Raw genomic sequence first — 24,646 nt, forward strand, 5'->3', positions numbered from 1 at the left:
TCTCAAGTTCTGTTGCTTCTTTTAGTTTAGAATGTCTTTTAGCACCCCTCTCTCACACTCATTAAACTTGTTGCCTGATTCTTATATGTTTCTTTGGATTTCTAGGCTTTGGTCATAAAAATCAAGGGTTATTTTTAGGCTTGCTCTTCATTCATTCATTCGACTCGGCAGTCACCGAATTTTAGACCCAATACTGTTTGAGGAATTGTGTAAAAGAAATGAAAGTCATTGGCTTAGGCTTCTAGATCTGCAGAATCTACCCAGGAATGTAAAACAAACATGCTTGAAAAAGTAACTGTGTAAAGGTTCAATTTTAAAGTGGGAGAATAACAAATATGTAGTTAAGTGCAAGAAGAACAATGTGTAGCTGGCTGTATTAACACATTGCACTTGGCTTTATACTTATGAATCAAGGACTTGGCAGTGATATCTGGTACTATATAATGATGTAAAGCACTTGGAGATAGCTATATGGCCATTTATTTTATTTCATTTTTTTGAGGTTTATTTGTGCTTTGTTTTGCCAGTAGAACTTTAGTAGAGTGATTTGCAAACTTTTTTGATCTAAAAACACATTTTACATCACAATCCAACAAACACACATGTGTGTAATATGTGTACATATATAAGTGAAACAAAAGTTTTACCAAAAATGTCTATCCTGAGTGTTAATTTTTTTTTTTGGAAACTTTTTTTTCAAAGCAGTTTTAGGTTTATAATAAAATTGACAAGAAGGTACAGAAATTCCCTATGCCCTCCCCACACATGCATAGCCATTATCAACAGAGAGGAACTTTTTTTTTTAATTAACCAAGGATGAATTGCATTGACATACTCACCAAAATCCACAGTTCACCTTAGGGTACACTTTAATGAAGTAAATAATGTTGCGCATTCTATGGGTTTGGACCAAAGTATAATGACATATATATATCTCTCATTATAATGTCATACAAAGTATTTCACTGCTCATGAAAACTTCTGTACTCTGTGTATTCATGTCCCCCTACCTCTCAAATTCCTGGCAACCACTGATCTTTTTACTGTCTATGACCACTTCTTAAGTTGCTGAGATATATCTATGCATTTGCATAGTAGGTCTAATATTGTGCTGGTACATTTTTCTTTTTTTAAAAAGTAACAGATACATTTCCTTGGAAGAAAATTACCCTTTACATAAAATTATTTATCTTCTTGGCCCATTATAGGTTTTGGGTTATGTGGAATTCCAGAGAATCTTATAGGAGCTTTGCTAAAGACTGGAGTAAAAGGACTAACTGCAGTCAGCAACAATGCTGGGTAAGTGTGTGTTTTTAAAACAACTGACTTGAAAGAAATGATAATCCTTCATAGTATTGAAATGAAGTCTATCAGTGAAGTGAAATATTTCTTCATTGATAGGAGCAGTAAGCTTAAGGATCAGAAGATGGTTTTATCATTCCAATGATTAAGACTCCATGGTGCCACTGCAGGGGGCCCAGGTTTGCTGGCTTTTCAGGGAACCAAGATGCTGCAAGAAAAGAAAAAGTTCAAACTGAGCCCTTCATTTTAAAGTTTATTTAGTTATTTATTTTGTTTTTGGCTGTGCTGGGTCTTTATTGGTGCGCGGGCTTTTCTGTAGTTGTGGCGAGGTGGGGCTCCTCTCTAGTTGTGGAGCATGGGCTCTAGGGCATGTGGGCTTCAGTAGTGTGGCTCCAGGACTCTGGAGCACAGGCTCAGTAGTTGACAAGCACAGGCTTAGTTGCTCCAAGGCGTATGGGATCTTCCTGGATCAGGGATTGAACCCATGTCTCCTGCATTGGCAGGCAGGTTCTTTACCACTGATCCACCAGCAAAGCCCTCTTTCATTTTAAAACTTAGAGATTGTATGTTGTACCTTATTGTAGATCTTTATTTACAAAGGCAGATGGACATCCATTTGAAATCTGTTTCTTTTATTTTGGTTATGCCCTTACCATAGAAGATACATGAAGAATATAATCAATCATTAAAAATGTTTCTGGTCTTGGTAAAAAGAGGAGGGTATGCAGCCAGCATTAAAACAGTAGGCTTGCATATCAAAATGGTCAGCAATGACCCCTAAAATCTTAATGATTAATGGCCTGCATGTTAAGATATATTTAGTTATCAAGAGAAAGGCCATTTTAATTCACAGTAGTAATTTATCAGCTCTTCTAACAATGAAAGACTTCAAAGATCTTAAAAATTAAAGAAATTAATTAATTTGGCGGTTTAGTGCAATTTAGAAGAAATAGTTTATTTAGGCAACAAAACTGATATACATTGTCGTTTTTGTTGTTCAGTCACTCAGCCATGTCTGACTCTTTACAACTCCGTGGACTGCAGCAAGACAGGCTTCCCCGTCCTTCAGTGTCTCCCAGAATTTGCTCAAAGTCATGTCCATTGAGTCAGTGATGCCATCCAGCCTTCTCAACTTGCCTCCTTCTCCTCCTGCCCTCGATCTTTTCTAGCATCAGGGTCTTTTCCAATGAGTTGGCTCGTCACATCCGGTGGCCAAAGTATTGGAGTTCCAACTTCAGCATTAGACCTTCCAATGAATATTCAGGGTTGATTTCCTTTAGGATTGACTGGTGTCATCTCCTTGCTGTCCAAGGAGCTCTCAAGAGTCTTCTCCAATACCACAGTTTGAAAGCATCCATTCTTCGGTGCTCAGCTTTCTTTGTGGTCCAGCTCTCCCATCTCTATATGACTACTGGAAAAACCATAGCTTTGACTAGTCGGACCTTTGTTAGCAAAGTAATGTCTCTGCAGTTTAGTATACTGTCTAGGTTTGTAATAGCTTTTCTTCCAAGGAGAAAGCATCTTTTAATTTCATGGGTACAGTCACTGTCCGCAGTGATTTTGGAACCCAAGAAAATAAAGTCTGTCGCTGCGTTTTTCCTCACCTGTTTGCCATGAAGTGATAGGACCAGATGCCATGATCTTCAGTTTTTGAATGTTCAGTCTTAAGCCTGTTTTTTCACTCTCCTGTTTCACCTTCATCAAGAGGCTCTTTAGATACTCTTCGCTTTCTGCTGTTAGAGTGGTATCATTTACATATCTGAGGTTGTTGATATTTCTCCTGACAGTCTTGATTCCAGCTTGTGCTTCATCCAGTCCAGCATGGCACATGATGTACTCTCCATATAAGTTAAATAAGTAGGGTGACAGTATGGAGCCTTGATGTATTCCTTTCCCAATTTGGAGCCAGTCCATTGTTCCATGTCCAGATCTATCTGTTGTTTCTTGCTCATTTTTTTCTTTGCTGACTTTATGCTGTTATTTTTGCTTGGAAGCCTGTCCACTTCTCTGGGTATCCACATCTTTTCCCATCTTATGGAAGCCATATCCAGTTAGAAAACTGCTCTAGCCTTCATTGATCTTATCCCTTCCTGAATTCCTGTGGAGATGGTTAGCCTGTCTTTGTGTACTGATATGTATTTATTATCTCTGATGTATATTACAGGCCAATCCTTTTACTTAGAGTAGTTTTCTATTTTCTTTTTTTAAGTTTTTAGCTGCACCATGGAGCATGCAGGATCTTAGTTCCCCAACCAGAGATCAGTCCCGTGCCCCCTGCAGTGGAAGTGGGGAGTCTTAACCACTGGACTGTAGGGAAATCCCTAGAGTAGGTTTCTGTTTCATACTGTTTATGCTTAGCCTATAGTCTCAGAGTCATTGAGACTTGAAGCTGGATGGGATTATAGAGACCAAATGTTCCAGTTCCTTCATTTAACAGGGGAAACCCTCTTTAAATAGGCAAGTAACTTGTTCATGGTCACTTATTATTTCTGAAACATATCCTGTGCCCTTTGAACTTACTTAATGTTTATTAAAAATACTTTTGATTATTGATACTTGGTTGAATTTTCCTGATAACTCAGTGCTTTTAAGGAGTGTATGCATGTATGCTAAGATGCTTCAGTCATGTCTGACTCTTTGTGACCCCGTGGACTATAGCCCACCAGCTTCCTCTGTTCATGGGATTCTCTGGGCAAGAATACTGGAGTTTTTCCAGGCAAGAATACTGGAGTAGGTTGCCATTCCCTTCTCCAGGAGATCTTAGCAACCTAGGGATCAAACCCATGTCTCTTACATCTCCTTCATTAGCAGGCAGGTTCTTTACCACTAGCACCACCTGAGAAGCACAGGGAGTAGTACAGATTAATGTAAATTCTTGATGCAGAGTAAGTACCGATAACCTACTTCATTGAACTCAAAGAAGGCACTGGGCACTCCTTGATTGGCAGTTGGTTATCTTTTTTTTTTTTGCAGTTGATTATCTTAATTAGAGGCGTTTAAGGTTTATAGGGATGAGGGCTTTGTTTTGATAATTAGATAAATTAGGTGGAAAGCTTAAGTATGTCTTTATTTGAGCACCAAACATAGTGTGAGTTGTGGGGTAAAGGGAGAGAACATGGAATTAGAAGTAATGGTTATCACCAATATGTTCAATCTAAAAAAATGATACAAAAGAACTTATTTCTAAAAGAGAAACAGACTCACAGACATAGAAACAAACTTTTGGTTACCAAAGCAGAAAGGAGGGGGTGGATAAATTATGAGTTTGCGTTTAACAGATACACACAACTGTATATAAAACAGATAAGCAGCAAGGACCTACTGTATAGCACAGGGAACTGTATTCAATATCTTGTAATAACCTGTAATGGAAAAGAAACTGAAAACGAATGTGTGTGAATATATAACCAAATCACTTTGCTCCACACCTTGAAACTAATACAACACTGGAAATCAGTTCTACTTCATTTTTTAAAATAAGGAAGTAATGACTATTTTCTCCTTTAGAAAAAGACTGCATCTTTAGAAGTTCTGCCTGAATTGGAAGTCTTCCAAAGCTCAGGACTTCTAATTATCTGTTTTGTTTTTTTTTAATTTGTTTCCTTTTAATGACCACTAAGACCTGTTGGCCTGAGGTACCATTTACTTTGCTATGAGTATTGACTATTAAATGTTGATAAGATAAACCCTCCCTTAGGACCACTGAGATGAATCAATGCTTTGATATGGGTTGATTAGAAAAGCGGGAACATCGCATATGTTCCTCTGATTTTTAGAAGACTTTAACATACGAATTACAAACCTGGATGAGCAAGTGTTTCACAATAAACTTTTTTTGGGTAATTAAATCACAGAGTCAAGGAAAGAATAGGTGTGCCATATTAGTCATTTTCATTTCCTCAGGACAGGGTTGTTTTAGATTATGGATCTTGAAGGTGAGGATTTAGACAGCTCCAAGGGCAGCCCCACTTCATGTAGAAAACTAAAAAATAGTGGTAATATGTACAACATATGTACAGCATATGTACATATATACAACAGTTCCCACTTTATCCATGGTTTTGCTTTACATGGTTTGAGATATGCAGCATCAACCTTGATCTGGAAATACTAAATGGAAAATTCCAGAAATAAACAATTCATGAGTTTTCAGTTACAGGCTATTTTGAGTAGCATGATGAAATCTCACACCCTCCTGCTCTGTCCTGCCCTGAACAAGAATCATCCTTTTGTCCAGTGTGTCCACTGGTTAGTCTCTATTTTATATATGATAGTGTGTATTTCTTAATCCCATATTCCTAATTTATCACCCTGTCCCTTCCCCATTTGTATTATTTTTTAGATTCCACGTATAAGTAATATCATATAATTTCCTATTTCTCTGAGTTACTTCACTCATTATGATAATCTCTAGGTCCATTGATGTTTCTGCAAATGGCAATATTTTATTCTTTTTTATGGCTGAGTAATATTCCATTATGTATACATGCATATACACTATGTCTTCTTTATCCATTAATCTGTTCATGGATACTTGGGTTGCTTTGATGTCTTGGCTGTTGTAAATAATGTTGCTGTGAATGTTGAGGTGCGTGTATCTTTTCAAATTAGAGTTTTCTTCAGATATATGCCCAGGAGGGGTGTTGCTGGATCATATGATAACGATTTTTAGTTTTTAAAGGAACTTCCACACGGTTTCCCATAGTGGCTGCACCAATTTATAGTCCCACAAACATGTAGGAGGGTTTCCTTTTCTCCATATCCTCTCCAGCATTTATTATTTGTAGACTTTTTGATGATGGCTATTCTGACTGTGTGAGGTGATACCTCTTGATAATTTTGATTTGCATGTCTCTAGTAATTAGTGATTGGAGAAGGCAGTGGCACCCCACTCCAGTACTCTTGCTTGGAAAATCCCATGGATGGAGGAGCCTGGTAGGCTGCAGTCCATGGGTCACTAAGAGTCAGACACGACTGAGCATCTTCACTTTCATGCACTGGAGAAGGAAATGGCAACCCACTCCAGTGTTCTTGCCTGGAGAATCCCAGGGACTGGGGAGCCTGGTGGGCTGCTGTCTATGGGGTCGCATAGAGTCGGACACGACTGAAGTGACTTAGCAGCAGCAGCAGCAGCAGCAGTAATTAGTGATATTGAGCATCTTTTCATGTGCCTGTTGGCTGCTTGTCTTTTTTGGAGAGATGTTTATTTAGGTTTTCTGCCCATTTTTTGATTGGATTGTTTGGGGTTTTTGATATTGAGTTGTATGAGCTGTTTGTATAGTTTGGAAATTAACCCCTTGTTGATTGCATCATTGATTGCAATTTCATTATTAGAGTTTTGTTTTGACAGTTTATTTTAGAATTGTCAGTGAGATTTCAGAAAATGAAATTTGAGATTCAGAAAATAAAAAATATTTGCAGTACATTGATGTCTTCCATGAAATATATATTTGTTTTACATTAGTATACCTCTCTAATGAATTCTTGGCCTTAGACTTCTTTTTAACATGAGTTTGTGGTGCTGTAGGAGAAAGATCAGATCTCTTTTTAGGTATGCTAGAAAAATAATGGCTACTAAAGGCACTAAGTAGATAATATCTTTGAAAGTTCATTCAGATTATCTTTAATACCAGAGAGCTTCAAGATGCTTTAATTTGTATGTTTCTGTATTAGGAATATAGTAGATTTTTCCTTAGCAAAAGATTACATATGTCTTTCTTTTTTCTTATTTTGTGTGAGGGCCTTTCCCTTTTCATTTTTTTATCGTTAGTGTCTGATACACGGTAGATAAGGGGTACATGTTTACTGAATTTGTGAACTGGAAAGTATATGGCAGGAAAGACACTCTTTTTTTAAGATTTATTTACTTATTTTATTGTTATTAGTCTTTTGGCTGTGGTGCATCTTCATTGCTGCACGAGGGCTTTCTCCAGTTGCAGTGAGTGGGGCCTGCTCTCTGTGGGGTGTGGGCTTCTAATTGCGGCGCCTTCCCTCGTGGAGCACGGGCCCTAGGCAGGAGGCTACAGTAGTGTCTGCACATCGGCTTCAGGTGTTGTGGCTCTTGGGCTCTGGAGCACTGGCTCAGGAGTTGTGGCGAGCGGGCTTGGTAACTCTATGGCAGGGGGGAGTCTTCCTGGACCAGGGATCAAACAGGTGTCCCTTGCATCGCAAGGTGGGTTCTTAACTGCTGGACCACCAGGGAAACTAGGAAAGACACTCTTATGATAAGCTATCTAGCAGCGTTTTTTGAGGCATAAACACTAAATTTGTACCTGGTCAGGTGGTAACCTCAGCTGAGTATCTTATGCTCTGCTGGGTTGCTATGCCAGCTTGCTAGTCCAGAAACAAACCAATAGCCAAATACACATGATGTCCAGAGCCAAGATCAACAAATACAGAGAGGTTATTTCCAAACAGAGATAAGTTCAAATGTGTAATGGGTTGGAAGACCACATAGAGATCAATGAAAGAGTGGTTGGAAAAATTCCCAAGTCAGTGAATGGCCAACTGTATTCTCTTTTATGGTATGGACCTCTATTCTTGGAGGGAGTTTCAGATTTTTTAAAACTACAAAGCAAATGGGTTATATCCACATTCATAGATTATTTTACTATTAAAATAACTTTATTTGGACAGGGCTCCAGATGATATCAATGGTGTTGTTATATTAGATAATTGAGAGAATTTGCCAAAGAGACTCTTTTTAAAGGAAGAGTCAGGGCTGAGGGAAGGCAAACATGAGTATTGAAGAACCTTAGAGTTAGTAACAGTGGAGAGCTGTTACCACCAGCCTTGGCCCTGACAGGTTCGAGGGGATGGGGGCTGTTAGAACCCAGAAGAAAGTCTTATGGAGAGATGTATCCAGTGTGTTTCAGGTGCCAGGGAGAGAGCTAAGGGAACAGAAGTCCTGACATCACTCTCCCCTCACTCCCCTGATCCTCCTGGTGGTACCTTTGATTGGCTGGACCCAATAAGAAGTGGATGGACTCAGTCAGAAGCCAGAGGGCAGGGGACCCCATGATTCAGTCTACACAGGGCAGCCACCCTAGGCGTAGGGCAGACTGGAGGTTGAAGAATGGATCTGGAGGGACACATAGCAAATATCCAGCTTGAAGACTTAATGATTTTCGTTTTTATTACTAAAGAGCCAGTGAGGAGGGGAGAGTGAAATCAAGCAATAAACTTATTTGACAGATGTCAAGAGATGTTTATGTAAAACCCTATATGGGGAAAGAGTTTCCGAGAGAGATGGAAAGGCCAGTGTAAGGGCCTCCATGCAGAATGCCTGGTGTATTTGAGGGACCGTAAGGAGGCCATCAGATGCAGAGAATTGAGCAAAAAGAATGGGAGGAGTGAGGTCAGAGGTGTGAAAGGGCATTTCAGCCCATCCTAGGGGGCCACTCTAGAGAGAGACCTTTACTTTTACTCTGAGTAAATGGGTACAACGGCAGGGTTTCAAGCAGAGCAGTGGCATGATCTGACATATTGTCGTTTGGGCTATCATTTTGTGAGTAGATCGTAGTGGGCGGGAGTAGAAGCAGGGAAGGTTACTGTGGTATCCGGGCAAGATATGGTGCCAGTTCCAGAGAGGGAGTGAGAAATGCTCAGATTCTGGGTGGATACTGAATGCAGAGTCAGGATTTTCCAGTAGAGCTGACGTGGAACCTGTATGTCAGGAATCACTCCTGAGTTTTGTTCTGAAGATCTGTAAGATGAGGCTGCCATCAGGTGAGGTGAAGAAGGCTGTAGGTAGAGTTGAACTGAGGGGAATAGAATTATTTACCCAAAGAACTGGGAAATTGTTTAATGTCTCTGTGTATTTGTGTGTGCTCAGTAATGTCCGAGTCTTGCAACCCAGTGGACTGTAGCCCACCCAGTCCGTCTGTCTTCGGGATTTCCTCGGCAAGAATACTGGAGTGGGTTGCCATTTGGGAGAAGGGAATAAACAAAAAGTGTAAAGCCTTGTGCATAATCAGTGTTCGGAGAGGCTCTTTAGTGATTTGGAGCCTTCTAGTGGACAAGTATATTATTAATCTTCAGGGAATTCTCCCCACATTTCAAACTGCATTCCTGAAAATACTTGCTATTTAGGCTTTAGTTTTCTTTGGAAGGGCTTTCCAGGTGGCTCAGTATTAGAATATCCACCTGCCAGTGCAGGAGACACAGGAGACGTGGGTTCGATCCCTGGATAAGGAAGAGTCCCTAGAGAAGGGAATGGCAACCCACTCCGGTATTCTTGCCTGGAAGATCCCATGGACAGAGGAACCTGGAGGGCTACAGTCCATGGGGTCATAAGAGTTGGACTTGACTGAGCACATAGGCAGCCAAGTTTCTTCAGGTAAGAATAAAATCTGCATGTGTGTGTATATATATATATATATATATATATATATATAGCTACACTTCATGGCTTGTGGGATCTTAGTTCTCCAACTAGGGATCTAACCCTGGCCACCATAGTGAAAGTGCCGAGTCCTAACCACTGGACTGACAGGGAACTCTCTTATGCAGCTCTTTCCTTACACCCATGGTCAGTGGGAAATGTTATTAGAGTCAGTATTGGAAGACTTGGACTATGAAACAAATCTATCAGAAAGTTGACAGGTACCTACTTGGACTGCTTTAAGGTGTTCACTGTGTCTGGACTGCCTGGGGGAGGTTATAGGCTTGGAAATGACACATTACGAGAATTAGGAAAGAATTAAGTGAGTGAGAATGACTACTTGTTGGCATGAGAAGGATTAGGATGTGAAGTTGAAGGAGGGAGAAAAGGAAGTTGTTAGGAGTAATGTCAGTGATTTGTCAAATAAAATCTTAAGTTTTTGAATGTGAGGATGTTAGTGTTCCATTGGATGTCCTTTTGATTGTAAGCTGCTTGTGTATTCTTTCTAGGGTTGACAACTTTGGTTTGGGCCTTTTACTTCGAACCAAGCAGATAAAACGCATGGTCTCTTCCTATGTGGGAGAAAATGCAGAATTTGAACGACAGTATTTATCTGGCGAATTAGAAGTAGAGCTGACACCCCAGGTAAAAAAAAAAAAAATTTTTTTTAATAATAAAAACTTATTTTGAAGTTTACCTTTTTCCTTCTAGAAATTTCGTTGTGTAAGAGAGGTAAGAGAGAATGCTCTTTTGCCAAACCAAGAAAACTTGTTTATAAGTCACACCTCTTGTCTGCTAGAGGACTAATGTTTTGTTGCTATGCACTGTAAAAGAAGGTATTTCTAGTGAAAATATCCAGGCTTCAGGATAAAATGTTAAATTTGGCACTGGAATGTGTATTTCACTGTGGCATATGCAAAAGCACTTGCTGAAATGTTTGAAGATTGTCCTACAATTCAATTCCTACTAATCATAGAATTAGAAATTTGTGCAGAATCTGGTCTTGCTGAGACGTATCAGGAAAATGAAGCCCATGGAGGGGAGTAAAACTGTCTGCATCACAGACTAAATGCTGGGGTCAGAGCCCAGGTTTCCAGGGAACTGAAACAAAGGAAGCAATGACTGCAGTTAATCTAGCAAGTTTCCACTCACTTTATCTACCATTTCCTTTCCTATCTGATTGAAAAGTTTGTCATTGAGGAACCTTTTTGGCCAATCTAATATAGTTAAAGGTCCCAGTTCAAGTGGACCCTTGTTTTCAGGTTGTGACAATATTAAACTCACCATCATTAATATCCAAGCCTATTCTCACTACTGGTTAGTCAGGCAGTTATCTAGTCTGAATATGATGCACTTATCTCACACACTAGCAAAGTAATGCTCAAAATTCTCTAAGCCAGGCTTCAACAATACGTGAACTGTGAACTTTCAGATGTTCAGGCTGGTTTTAGAAAAGGCAGAGGAACCAGAGATCAAATTGCCAACATCTGCTAGATCATTGAAAAAGCAGATTTCCAGAAAAACATCTATTTCTGCCTTATTGACTATGCCAAAGCCTTTGACCACATGGATCACAATAAATTGTGGAAAATTCTTCAAGAGATGGGAATACCAGACCATCTGACCTGCCTATTGACAAACCTATATGCAGGTTAAGAAGAAACAGTTAGAACTGGACATGGAACAACAGACTGGTTCCAGATAGGAAAAGTGAAAGTGAAGTCGCTCAGTTGTGTCCGACTCTTTGCGACCCCATGAACTGTAGCCTACCAGGCTCCTCTGTCCATAGGATTTTCCAGGCAATAGTACTGGAGTGGATTGCCATTTCCTTCTCCAGGGGATCTTCCTGACCCAGGGATCGAACCCAGGTCTCCCACATTGTAGACAGACACTAAACTGTCTGAGCCACCAGGGAATAGGAAAAGGAGTACGTCAAGGCTGTATATTGTCACCCTGCTTATTTAACTTCTATGCAGAGTACATCATGAGAAATGCTGGATTGGAAGAAGCGCAAACTGGAATCAAGATTGCCGGGAGAAATATCAATAACCTCAGATATGCAGATGACACCACCCTTATGGCAGAAAGTGAAGAACTAAAGAGCCTCTTATTGAAAGTGAAAGAGGAGAGTGAAAAAATTGGCTTAAAGCATTCAGAAAACAAAGATCATGGCGTCTGGTCCCATCACTTTATGACAATAGATGGAGAAACAGTGGAAACAGTGGCTGACTTTATTTTTGGGGGCTCCAAAATCACTGCAGATGGTGACTGCAGCCATTAAATAAAAAGATGCTTACTCCTTGGAAAAAAAGTTATGACCGACCTAGACAGCATGTTAAGAAGCAGAGACATTACTTGCAACAAAGGTCCACCTAGTCAAGGCTACGGTTTTTCTAGTAGTCATGTATGGATGTGAGAGTTTGACTGTGAAGAAGGCTGAGCACCGAAGAATTGATGCTTTTGAACTGTGGCATTGGAGAAGACTCTTGAGAGTCTCTTGGACTTCACGGAGATCCACCCAGTCCATCCTAAAGGAAATCAGTCCTGAATGTTCATCGGAAGGACTGATGTTGAAGCTTAAACTCTAATACTTTGGCCACCTGATGTGAAGAGCTGACTCATTGGAAAAGACCCTGATGCTGGGAAAGATTGAAGTCAGGAGAAGGGGACTACAGAGGATGAGATGGTTAGATGGCATCACCGACTCAATGGACTTGAGTTTGAATAAATTCTGGGAGTTGGTGATGGACAGGGAGGCCTGGCATTCTGCAGTCCATGGGGTCACAAAGAGTTGGACACGACTGAGCGACTGAACTGAACTGAACTGAACTGAATATGATGTAACTAGACCTAACAAGAGGTTTCATGTTAGGGGTTGTGTCTGCAAGTGTTTAGGGCCAGAGTTATTTCCCAGTAGGAAAACTGGGTGGAAAGGCAGGTGGTGGTGAGAGACAGCTGGGGAAATTAGATTTGAAATGACTAGTACCTAAAAGGGAGACAAAGTGATCAGAAGGTGATACAAAGACATTTTTCCTAGAGCTGTTCCTACTCTGAAACAAAATTTGAATTTCTCTTGGCTTTTTAAAAACCAGTTTAGCTGTATGTTGTAGTCTTTGTCATTTGTATTTTTCCTTAATTAGATAACATAGTAGATAAAATACTTAAGAGAAGGTTTAGAATACATTCTAAATAACTGGAAAATTTTCATTATTATTATATAATCATGATATTGTTATTTATGATAAGATTCAGGCTGTACCTACATGTAGCACACAGTAAAACACAATATATTGTATGTTTTTTAATGTATACAGTTAAAGTTATATACTTCAGATTTGAAAATTGATTTTAAAATATTACAAATAGACTTGTAAAATATGATGTTGAGAAGCCAGTGGAGACATGGAAACTGAAAACATGAGTATACAAATAAGCAGTTCCATTACAAATTAAGGATTAAAAATAGAGAGGTTGTTGTCTAGAGAGACAGTCATTGCTTTGCATTGATCTTCTAGCCTGCAGTGTTAGTGAGGTAGACCAATATGCACTGCTAGGGGTGGTTTAGATGACTAAACACCTAGAGAGCAGGGACCATGTGGCTAAGTATTTGTGTCCGCAGACAGAAGTGTGCTTGATGGACTTTTGATGCAGTGTTTTTTGCTCACTTGTAGGGCACGCTTGCAGAGAGGATTCGTGCCGGTGGGGCTGGAGTTCCTGCATTTTACACCAGCACAGGGTATGGGACCCTGGTGCAAGAGGGGGGGGCACCAATCAAATACAACAAAGATGGCAGCATTGCCATTGCCAGTAAGCCGAGAGAGGTAAGACGCACGGATTCCAGATGGGCTCATTGGGTAAAAAAGTATAAAATCATACCTAGGTGAGAATAAAACACATTCATTTAGTAACATACATATGCTAGGTACAATTTCTAGCTAAAACTGAACATCTGCTAGTAATTAAAGTCACGTAGAGAAACCAGAATAAACAAATGAGAAGGAAAGAAATTAATCCATAGAAATGAGAGTCAAGGTTAGTTTTATGGTAGGTTTTAAGACATTTAGGAGTATGTATAATTGCTGATTATGTTTATGTGGAAAATAAAATACAGCTACTTTATTTAATACCATAATATGTATGATATTAAACCCTTCGTGTTCAGGCCCCTTCTGGGTATGATTGAAGAAGGGAAAAAAAGCTAAAGAAATCACAAATTTGTCTATAATCTTAGAAAGCAGAGAATGGTTATAAATATATGAGTAGAATAAACACCAAGTTTATATTATCTTCTTTATCCTTCATTTTGTACACTGGACACATTTGAGCCTTAGACTGAATAACTTAGTTTTATTTAAAGTGCTGGATAGGACGGAGTATCTTTATACTAGGTAACTTTCCTCACACATTAGAAAAGAATAGAACTCTAGATACAGGTATTTGAGATATTCAGGAGCCAGTTTTTAAAATGACACAGGCCAGTATCTCCTTGCTGCATTTTTGGTATCTTTCCCTTGTCTCTGCCCACATGGCTCATGAGAGTTAACAAAAGTCACGGACTGCTGAACTTCTCTCTAGAGAAGTGAGAACTTAGTATATCAAGGGGTCTTGTTACCTTTCTTCGTATAGGGATGTTAGCTGTGCCCCTTGGGGTTTTGAGGGAAGGTAAAGGTCATTACTCTCATCCCCCTGCTGTCCCATGTTTGTCTCCAGCAGCGTCCTTCATCTGGAGCTGTGCCTTTTCTGCTTAGGGTTACCTATATTGACTCAAAGCTTTTGTTAATGTTTTTTATACTCTATCTTGCTTCTTGCCTAATTAGGTTTAAAATGTTTTCGCACAGAAAAAGACAGGAACCTAATTAATTATTAAGATGGATCCTAGTTAATATAGATCAGGATAGCCAGCAAAATCTGGTGAATGCTTTGAGAACTTGCTAGAAGTTACATCATTAACTCACCCTGTGAAAACAAAGGATAGACTAGAATCTGTCCTGAAGGCCTGGGTTCATTTCAGCCTGGAGTCAGGTGTAGGCATCTAGCAGTTTGGTAATTTTGTCTGAATCCCGGAGAATACAACAGATAATCTCTAGAAATGATTCTTGTTAGCCAACTTTATTTTCCTTAATTATGGTGGGAAGAGGAAATGAGTGAATTCCTTGGATTAGCGATAGTTATTTGAGGTCCTTCTGTTTGCCAGGCACTAGTCCAAATGTGGTGGAAAAAGGAGTCCTTTAGGCCAGGTCCCCCTGTAGTGGGGGAACTGACCAGGAATGAAGAGACAAATGCATAATGTAACAAATCAAGTAGGGCAAAGGCAGAGAGGGTGCTGAGTGGCCAGGAAGGTGTGTTCCAGGCCGGGTCAGGGGAACCTCTCTGAGAGGTGATGTTTGGTAGAGACCTGAATAAGATAGGAGAATGAGCCAGGTGAAGATTGTAGGCTGTGCCCTAGTCAGAAGAGGAAGGACATGGTCCTTGGCAGGCTTGCCGAGGGTGTGCCACAGCAGGGCATTGAGACTGGGACAGAGTGAATGAGGCAGAGAGTGGTAGGATTGGAGATTGAAGAGAGGCAGGAGCCAGGTCACATGAACTTGGACTTCACTGAGTGTGGTGAGGGGCTGAGAGTATTGAATAGAAGTGGGAGAGTGATGGGATCTCAGCTACATTTTGGAAAGATCACTGTGGCTTTTGGGAGTGGGTTTTTTGTCGGAGACCCAGAAGCAAAAGCAGCAAGAGAGATGAGGGGCTGTTGTATTAATACTAATCCAGTTGGAATTAGAAGGCGGTTTAGATTGAGGTGGTAACGGTGGAATTTGTGAGAAGTGGTTGCAGGTGGGAAATAGACTGACAGTAGGGCCAACACGATTTACTGAGGAAGAAAAGACACGAATCAAGCATGCTGCTTATTGACTTGGGCCAAGTATGAGAATTAACAGGGAGCTCTTTCTGGACTTGAAGTGTTTAAGAGATTCGTTGGCCTCCAAGAGGAGCTACTCAGTAGGCTTTAGGTCAGCTCAGGGAGGGTTGAGAGCTGGGATAGGAACTTTGAAGGCATCAGCAAGTGAAATTCCCTCAGTCACGTCTGACTCTTTGCAACCCCATGGACTATATAGGCCTCAGAATTCTCCAAGCCAGAATACTGGGGTGGGTAGTCTTTCCCTTCTTCAGGGGATCTTCCCAACCCAGGGGTCGCACCCATGTCTCCCGCATTGCAGGCGTGTTCTTTACCAACTGAGCCACCAGGGAAGCCCAAGAATTTTGGAATGGGTAGCCTATCCCTTCTCCAGCAGATCTTCCCAACCCAGAAATTAATCAGCATGTGGTGTTTAAAACCATGGGACTTGAGTAACGAAGGCTGGAGTGCAGAGAACACCTCTTTTGCATTTAAGGGTTTAGAAGAGGCCTGGCATTTAAAGATTGAAAAGAGGAAAAGGAGCAGTGAATAAAATGAGTGTATCCAGTGGGTAAAGAGGAGAAGCAGGGGAGGTGATTTGGAAGAGGGAAACTTTTACAAAGCGAGGAGTGATCAACTGTGTCAGAGAGTGAAGGAGTTGAGTAGTAGGACTGGAAGTTGACCGTTGCAGCTGAAAATGTGGAGGTCATTGGTGACCTTAAAGGGTGATTTTTTTGGAACAGAGGATTTTTCTGGAATGGTGAAAATTTGAATGGAGTGGATTCAAGAAAGGATGGAAAGATGAGATCGTGGAGACTGTGAAATGAGTGACTCAAGTGAGTATAATAGCTAGTTTGACAAAACCAATTCTGTCCCTGTTTTTAAATTTTAAAATAGCTAACACTTAGCAACTGCTGATGTGTAGCCCCTTCAGGAAGTTATATAATTGGAATTGAAAAAAATGCCCGTGTTTTTACTTTGCCCTGAGTTGGCATATATTTAGATGTGTTTTTCTCGGTCTGCATGGAAAAGACTCAACTATCATCATTAGTGATGACTGAAATTCATAAGACTTAAAAAAACTAAGGCAGGAGGAGAAGGGGACAACAGAGGATAATATGGTTGGATGGCATCACTGACTCAACGGACATGAGTTTGTGCAAGCTCTGTGAATTGGTGGTGGACAGGGAAGCCTGGCGTGCAGCAGTCCATGGGGTCACAAAGAGTCAGACATGACTGAGTGACTGAACTGAAAAAACTATTGATGTGCATCTTGCAAATATCCTTCATATAATTTATCTAAGTTCATATTAATATCCTCATTCATCTGTAATTCCCTAAATTCATTAATCTTTTCTGACATAATGTGTCATATAATACCTTTAAGGAAACTGTTCTGTAAGAAATGATTTCTGTTTTAATGTAAATCAAAACTACAATGAAGTATCACCTCACACTGGTCAGAATGGCCGTCATCAAAAAGTTTACAAATAATAAGTGCTGGAGAGACTGGAGAAAAGGGAAACCTGTACTGATGGTGGGAATATAAATTGGTGCAGCCAGAGTGGAAAACAGTCACACTTCTGGGCATATATGAAAAAGATAAAAACCCTAGTTGAAAGAGATATAGGCACCCCAGTGTTTTATAGCAGTATTATTTACAGTAGCCAAGAAACAGAAGCAACCTAAATGTCCATCGACAGGTGAATGGTTAAAGAAGATGTAGTACGTATATACAATGGAATATTACTTAGCCATAACAATGAGTTAATTCCATTTGCAGTAACATGAATGGACCTAGAGATTATCATACTAAATGACATCAGTCAAAGACAAAATATCATATGCTATCACATATGTGGAAACTAAAAGATTGATACAAGTGAACTTATTTACCCAACAGGAATAGACTCACTGACACAGAAAACAAACTTATGGTTACCAACGGGTAAAGTGGGGGAGAGGGATAAGTTAGGTGTTTGAGATTAACATATATACACTATTATATAAAAATAAACAACAAGAACCTACTCTGTAACACAGGGAGCTTTATGCAATATCTTATAATAACCTATAATGGAAAAGAATCTGAAAAAGAATATATATATGTATATGTATACATGTACTGTGCAGGCAAGAATACTGGAGTGGGTTGCCATGTCCTCCTCCGGGGGATCTTCCCAACCTAGGGATAGAACCCAGATTTCCTAAATTGCAGGTGGATTCTGTACTGTCTGAGCCACCAGGGAAGCCCAAGAATACTGGAGTGGGTAGCCAATCCCTTCTCCAGGGGAACTTCCCAGCCCAGGAATAGAACTGGGGTCACCTACATTTCAGGCAGATTCTACCAGCTGAGCTACCCAGAAATCCCATATATGTACACATATGGGATATCTGAATCCCATATCTGGGATTTAAATCACTTTGCTATATACCTGAAACTAATGCAATATTATAAATTAACTAAAATTTTTTAAAAAGTTTCTTTTTTTAAACCATAGTTTAAGAAAAGTATATGTACCCAAACTGTCTCTCAAAACTTTCTGTAAAATGCATGCAGTTTTTTCCACTAGGAGGCGCAGTAGGAATGAGAATGGACTTCAGCCTTCAAATGGCTTCCATCCCGTGTGGTGATGGGAGTGTAATGCTGATTTTGTTTCCTGTTTGTTTCAACTCCCAGAGCTAAGTCCCCATGAAGAAAAAGGGAACAAAATGCTACAGCATAGTTTTGCTTTATGCTTTTTCTCCCCATCTCTTCCATTTGGAGTAGAATTAAAAGTCAATAAACATACAAAAATCAATAGCCTTCCATTAGACCAGTAATGACAGAAAAGAAGGTGTAATAGAATAAAATGTAATAGTCACAGTGGCCATCAGAAACCATGAAGCACCTGTGAGTAAACCTAGGAAATATATCCTTTTGGGGGGGGGAGTTATAAAACTATTGAAGGAGGTAAAAGAAGACTTAAAAAAATATAGGCCTATATTATGCTCACAGGTGGGATATGGCATACATATCAGTTCTCTCCAGATTAGTCTATAAATTCTAGGAATCCCAATAAAAATCCCAGCAGATGATTATGAATTAATTAGGAGAGAGGAATGGATTTTTATAACTATTTTAGGTAGGAAAATAATGCATTGCCCGTTTCATGCAACTATATAGTTTTTTTCTAGAGTGGAGGGAAACTGAAAGTGTTAGTCTCTCAGCTGGGTTGGACTCTTTGTGACCCTATGGACTGTAGCCCTCTGGCTCTTCTGTCTGTGAATTTCTCCAGGTGAGAATACTGGAGTGGTTGCTATGCCCTCCTCCATGGGACCTCTTTGACCCAGGGATCAAACCCAGGTCTCCCATGTTGCACGTGGATTTCCTACTGTCTGAGCCACCATGGAGGCCAAAGTGGAGGGAAAGAGGGGCCTTTTTCATGTCAGTATGTAACTTATTCACAGAAACGGTAAAGTGAGTGCTAACACATGCAGTCTATGACACAAGCATGTAGAATTTTCAGTTCCTCAGAGTTACCGAGTTCTCCTACCACTGGGCCTTTGCACATGCTGCTCCCTTAGTTTCCTCTTCACCACTTTGAGTGAACCCTGGTCCAGGGGTCCCCAGCCTCCTGGATCTAATTCCTGATGATCTGAGGTGGAGCTGATGTAATGATAATAGAAATAAAGTACATAATAAATAAAATGCGCTTGAATCATCCCCAAACTACCCTCCACACCCATTTAGTATGATAAAAAGTCTCAGTTTAGATCTTCTCCTTCTTGCCCTAACTAGGCTTGTATCCCTTTTATCTGTCTCTGTCAGAGCAAGTGGGTCTTCCCAGGTGGCTCAGCAGGAAAGAACCCACCTGCCCCTGGTTTGGGAAGTTAATAGTTTAGTAATACACATAAGAAAATAAGTAAGTTACACTTAGACAAATAAGTAACTAGCGGGGCTTCTCAGGTGGCTCAGTGCTAAAGAATCTGCCTACCAATGCAGGAGACACAAGAGACGCAGGTTTGAGCTCTGGGTAGAGGAGATCCCCTGGAGTAGGAAATGGCAACCTGCTCCAGGATTCTTACCTGGAAACTTCCATGGACAGAGGAGCCTGGTGGATTACAGTATATGGGGTCTCAAAGAGTCAGACGTGACTGGGCAACTGAGCACACACATGCACACACATCAGACCAGGTATCACAACCAACCAAGCCCTGTGAAGATCCTGACGATGCCCTTTGTCTCTTGCAGGTGAGGGAGTTTAAAGGTCAGCATTTTATCTTGGAGGAAGCAATCACCGGGGATTTTGCTTTGGTGAAAGCCTGGAAGGCAGACCGAGCCGGAAACGTAATTTTCAGGTAGTACAATGGTTTTAAAAAATGTTCAACGTAATGCCTGTTAGCAACTTTATGTTTTCGAAATTATGATTACAAAATGGATATCTTGATGTGTTTGGTATTTAAAAATTTATATTAAAGATTGCTTAAAATCAATCACGTGTGTGTGTGTGTGTGTGTGTGTGTGTGTGTGTGTAGGTGTGCACTTGAGGACATCTGTTCTGACTGGTGCCCATGGTGCACTGTTTATTTCAATCTATTCTAGTCTTGTATATAGTCACATATACTTTTGTCCCGTATGCTTTAGTGGTTAAGACTAAGTACAGTGTTGTGACATACTTAGAAAAGCTGACAGAAGCACACGATTATATTTCATTTTGACATCATTATTTATATGCATTGTCTTAAAACACCTAAGTTAGTTTGATATTCTGGAAAAATATTGCTAATAAGCATTTAGGTCAGTTCTTTTCCAAGCTTGTTGGTGTCTACTAGAAAATGCTTATAAAGATGATGTTTGGAAAGTTGATTAACATTAATAATGCCTAGCTTTCATTTTCATTATCTGGATGGCCACAGATAGATTAAGCCACTTAATAGATTTCAACATCTTTTGATTATGCTAAGCATACTAAATACCAAGTTTCAGTATCTTGGACTTAGGTATTATGTAGTTGTGTTTTGAAAATTGTGCCACCTTTGAATATACTCATAAAAGCTTTCAAAATGTTTGATTTTGAAGACTTCACCTGTTAGGTTACCAAACTAGTTTTCTTTTTTATAATATGGTCCGTTTCCTGCTTTTTGTTAGTGATTTTTAAAGAATCTTTACCAAATGCAGCTTTGGTATGATCACAATTAAATTATCAGTGATCACTCTCATGTTACTGTTTCATTTCTGAAGATCTTATATGACATTGGCTTCCCTGGTGGCTCAGATGGTGAAGAATCTGCCTGCAATGCCTGAGACCAGAGTTCAATCTTTGGAATGGGAGGATTCCCTAGAGAAGGGACTATCTAACCACTCCAGTATTCTTGTCTGGGGAATCCCATGGACAGAGAAGCCTGGCAGGCTACAGCTCATGGGGTCACAAAGAGTGGACGCAACTGAGTGACTAACACTTTATATGACATTAAATATACTGTATTTGATTTTTTGAGTTTAGCTAATTTTGTTTGTTTGTTTGATTTTGGTTTTTTTGGTGGGGCCACGGCACTTAGGATCTTAGTTCCTTGACCAGAAATCGAACCTGTGCCTCCTGCAGTAGAAATGCGGAGTCTTAACCACTGGTCTGCTAGGGAAGTCCCCAGATTCAGTCAGTTTTTGGTATTATAACTAATTTCAGCAATTACAGAGGGCACTGAATGCTGTCTACCTTTATTTGACACCTTGGTGTAATGTTCTTGAAGCTAGTTTTTTTTTTTGAAGATTAATGAAATTGTGTAGTAGCAAATGAAAATGAATTACTTAAAATATTTCCATGAGTTTATCCTGTGCTTTACTGCCTGTTGTCTAAAGACAGCACAAGGGCTATTCTGAGCAGAGACTTTATGCCTGTGGTTTCTGCTCAGTAGCCATTGAGCTTTGATGTGAAATGAGAGTGCTTGTCGCCAGTGGTCAGGTGGCCTAGATTCTTAAGATCCTGACTTCTAGGCTGACCTTCATGATTAGTGGGACAACTGGTACAGAGGTCTGTCTAGGCCATTGGTAGAGTGGGTGGGCCCTGCATACCTGCTCCTCAGGCCACTCTGTCCTTGGAGTTTTGATCCTGGATGTTTGATGGAATCCAACACAGTAGCTTGTGAAAGTACGTAGAGATATTCCTCTCTCAAGGACACACCTATCCTTGAATCCAACTGAAAGAAACATTGCTGGCACAAAGGGCTGTTAAGACACAGCTATGAATTATTCCTCTTTACAAAAGAATTTTTCCTTTCAATTTACACTCTCAGAAACAAGAACACATTTCAATTTTTATTATTAGAGTAAGTGCATGAATTTAGGAACTTGGGAATGCAGAAGCATCAGCAAAATTGGCCCCCTCTTTTTATACCTCAGGGTCTGATGTGGGGGTTGTAGTTTCAAAAATTTCATTGGAAGTTGGTTCTCCAGCATGATCTTTATAAGTGACTCACAAATTACCCATGAATGTTTCAGTTAATTTCAGCAATAGATTTCTCTTTAATAAGAGTATAATTACTATACCTTCTCAGATAAAGCACTTGCTACTTTTCTTAATGTTTAACAAGAGCAAGTTCAGTGAAATATTTAACTACAGAAACAAAGTAGCATTTCAGTTAAAAGATTTAGAGAAATTAGACCCTTTAATATCCATTTTATTTTTCTGTATATAATTATATGTTGAAAATGAAAAATAGTTCTTTCTCTTAACCCCATAAATGTGATATGATTCCATTAAGTGGCCATTGCATTGTTTTTATATATAAAATAGCTATAGAACTTATAGAAAATACGATATACTCTTAAAAAGATTCACAGAGTCTTAGATTACAGAAATTCTTTTAATCTGTAATTAAAGCTGACAGAGACACTTATTTTTGCCTTCTTTCCACACTTCCTTATTCCCTCACCCCTATTGTAGGAAAAGTGCAAGGAATTTCAACTTGCCGATGTGCAAAGCTGCAGAAACTACAGTGGTGGAGGTAAGAGAAGAGGTTATTTCTGATTTCCTAATGTTACTTTTTTAAAGTTGATGTTATGTGTTAGTTTAAGAAAAAATACTGCAGTTCATTTGTTTTCATGAAGAAGGACAGTGACCATGTTTTTCATTTGAGATGTTGAAGGATTCTGTTTAAATATATGATAGTTTAAATTTTGCTGGAATTTGAGCTCTCTGGTTAGCTAGGATCTCACCAGAATGCTCACTTTGGGAACCAAGCTATGAGGCTGACCAGTTCATGAAACTTCTTTGGTACTTGAGCAAAGTAGACCTTCTTGGGTAAAATCTCAGGGATGAATTTTTCTAAACAGAATCCCAAGGCAAATAATAAGTTGTATCAGGAGAAGTTCTTTATCTCACTGTGACAGAGAGTGGTGATACTTTGAGGAGGAAGGAGGGTAGTATAACTCATTGCTTTGATGTAGTTCTGTTTGGAACAGTTGAATTAATGCACTAACTGACTCTCCTTTAAACATCTCAGGGTTCGTTCGGAAGAGACTTGAATAATTCTAGAACGTGCCTAGGGTTAAAGCTCTGGGATAGAAATAGGTGCTTATACCAAAACCCTGCCATTTTGTGTGTATATGTTAGAACCTGAAAGGAGACTTCAAAATGATTCATGTAGGCTTTGAGGATCACTTTGGAACCAGATTTTCATGGGATTTGAGATATATTTCCCCACAAGAGGGCTTTATAGGATCCCATCTTGGGATCTGGAAATGAGAATGTATGTTCTTGATTTTTCTTGTTATGGTACCATTGTACTTGACATCTTTTCATTCCTTCAAGCTCTTGGCCAAAATGATATTTCATGGAGGCAGTGCTGCTGTATTTTTGAAACAATCAAATGTTAGAATTCTCTTGGAAAGTACAGTGTATTATTATTTTACTAGATAGCCATAGTTTGGCTTCTTTTTTTCCCCTCTTATGGAAGAATGGTTCATTGACAATATTTGAAGTATACTATTTTTTAAAGTGCTGGGAAATGTGGTACTTTCAACATTGGCAGGACGGTTTCTTTTGCAACGGCTTCAGTATATTTTCTGCATTTAAAATGGATAATGTGATTTAATCTGTGAAAATTTTTAAAATCAAATCGTCTTAATGACCTCTCCATTGCACACACCTGTAACAGTACTGAAAAAAGCCTGTAACACAGCTTAAACTAATTGGTAGTTTAACTCTGTTGATTGTATGTACCTCTGTAAAACTGCCACAAACGAGTATTTTTTCTCTGAGTACTATGGGGTCAATATGCATTGTCCTGGGATTTTCTTTCTTTTTTTTCCCTTTTATAATCTAGTTCTTTTCAGCCAGTCTTATCTCTTCCGAAAGCAGGAAGTGAACCTCTAGTAGTCTGAGAATTAGTGAAGATATTTGAAAAGATGTTCGCTGTTGGCATAAGGGAAAGGGAGATAAAATCCTTTAATTGAGCCTGCAAATATGATAAAGGCTGCCCTCCCATGTACAAGAACAGACATCTCTTATTCACAGTGCTCTGTCCTGTTAGACACACTCACATTAGGATCCCCTTCAATATAGTGCTGCTGACTGCCACTCCTAATTGATCATACCTGCACTGTCCAATATGCTAGCCAGTACCCACATGCAACTTTTAATTTAAACTCTTGTTGTTGTTCAGTGACTAAGTTGTGTCCAACTCTTTGTGACTATGTACTGCAGCATGCCAGACTCCTCTGTCCTTCACTGTCTCCTAGATTTGCTCAAACTCATGTCCATTGGGTTGGTGATGCCATCCAACCATCTCATCCTCTATTACCCCCTTCTCTTCCTGCCCTCAGTCTTTCCCAGCATCAGAGTCTTCTCCGGTGACTAGTCAGCTCTTTGCATCACATGGCCAAAGGATTGGATATTCAGCTTTAACATTAGTCCTTTCAAAAAATATTTAGGGTTGATTTCCTTTGGGATTGACTGGTTTGATCTCCTTGCAGTCTAAGGGACTCTCAAGAGTCTTCTCCAGCACCACAGTTCAAAAGCATTAATTATTCAGCACTCAGCTTTCTTTATGGTCCAGCTCTGACATTCATAATTACTAATGGAAAAATGATAGTT

At 39.7% G+C, this 24,646-nt stretch overlaps 1 protein-coding gene across 4 annotated transcripts in view; it reads left to right on the forward strand.

Moving 5' to 3' along the window:
* The window catches only part of OXCT1 (3-oxoacid CoA-transferase 1), a 163,371-nt gene that overhangs the window by 12,012 nt on the left and 126,713 nt on the right, over positions 1-24,646 (forward strand). For all 4 annotated transcript variants that reach the window (XM_004017014.6, XM_060400459.1, XM_042233822.2 and 1 more), the window contains exons 3-7: positions 1,209-1,299; positions 10,195-10,330; positions 13,357-13,506; positions 19,807-19,913; positions 22,496-22,556. In XM_004017014.6, the coding sequence (XP_004017063.1) occupies positions 1,209-1,299; positions 10,195-10,330; positions 13,357-13,506; positions 19,807-19,913; positions 22,496-22,556 (545 nt within the window). The remainder of the gene's footprint in view (positions 1-1,208; positions 1,300-10,194; positions 10,331-13,356; positions 13,507-19,806; positions 19,914-22,495; positions 22,557-24,646) is intronic.

The sequence above is a fragment of the Ovis aries genome, chromosome 16, assembly GCF_016772045.2.
Source record: "Ovis aries strain OAR_USU_Benz2616 breed Rambouillet chromosome 16, ARS-UI_Ramb_v3.0, whole genome shotgun sequence".
NCBI classification, from domain to species: domain Eukaryota; kingdom Metazoa; phylum Chordata; class Mammalia; order Artiodactyla; family Bovidae; genus Ovis; species Ovis aries.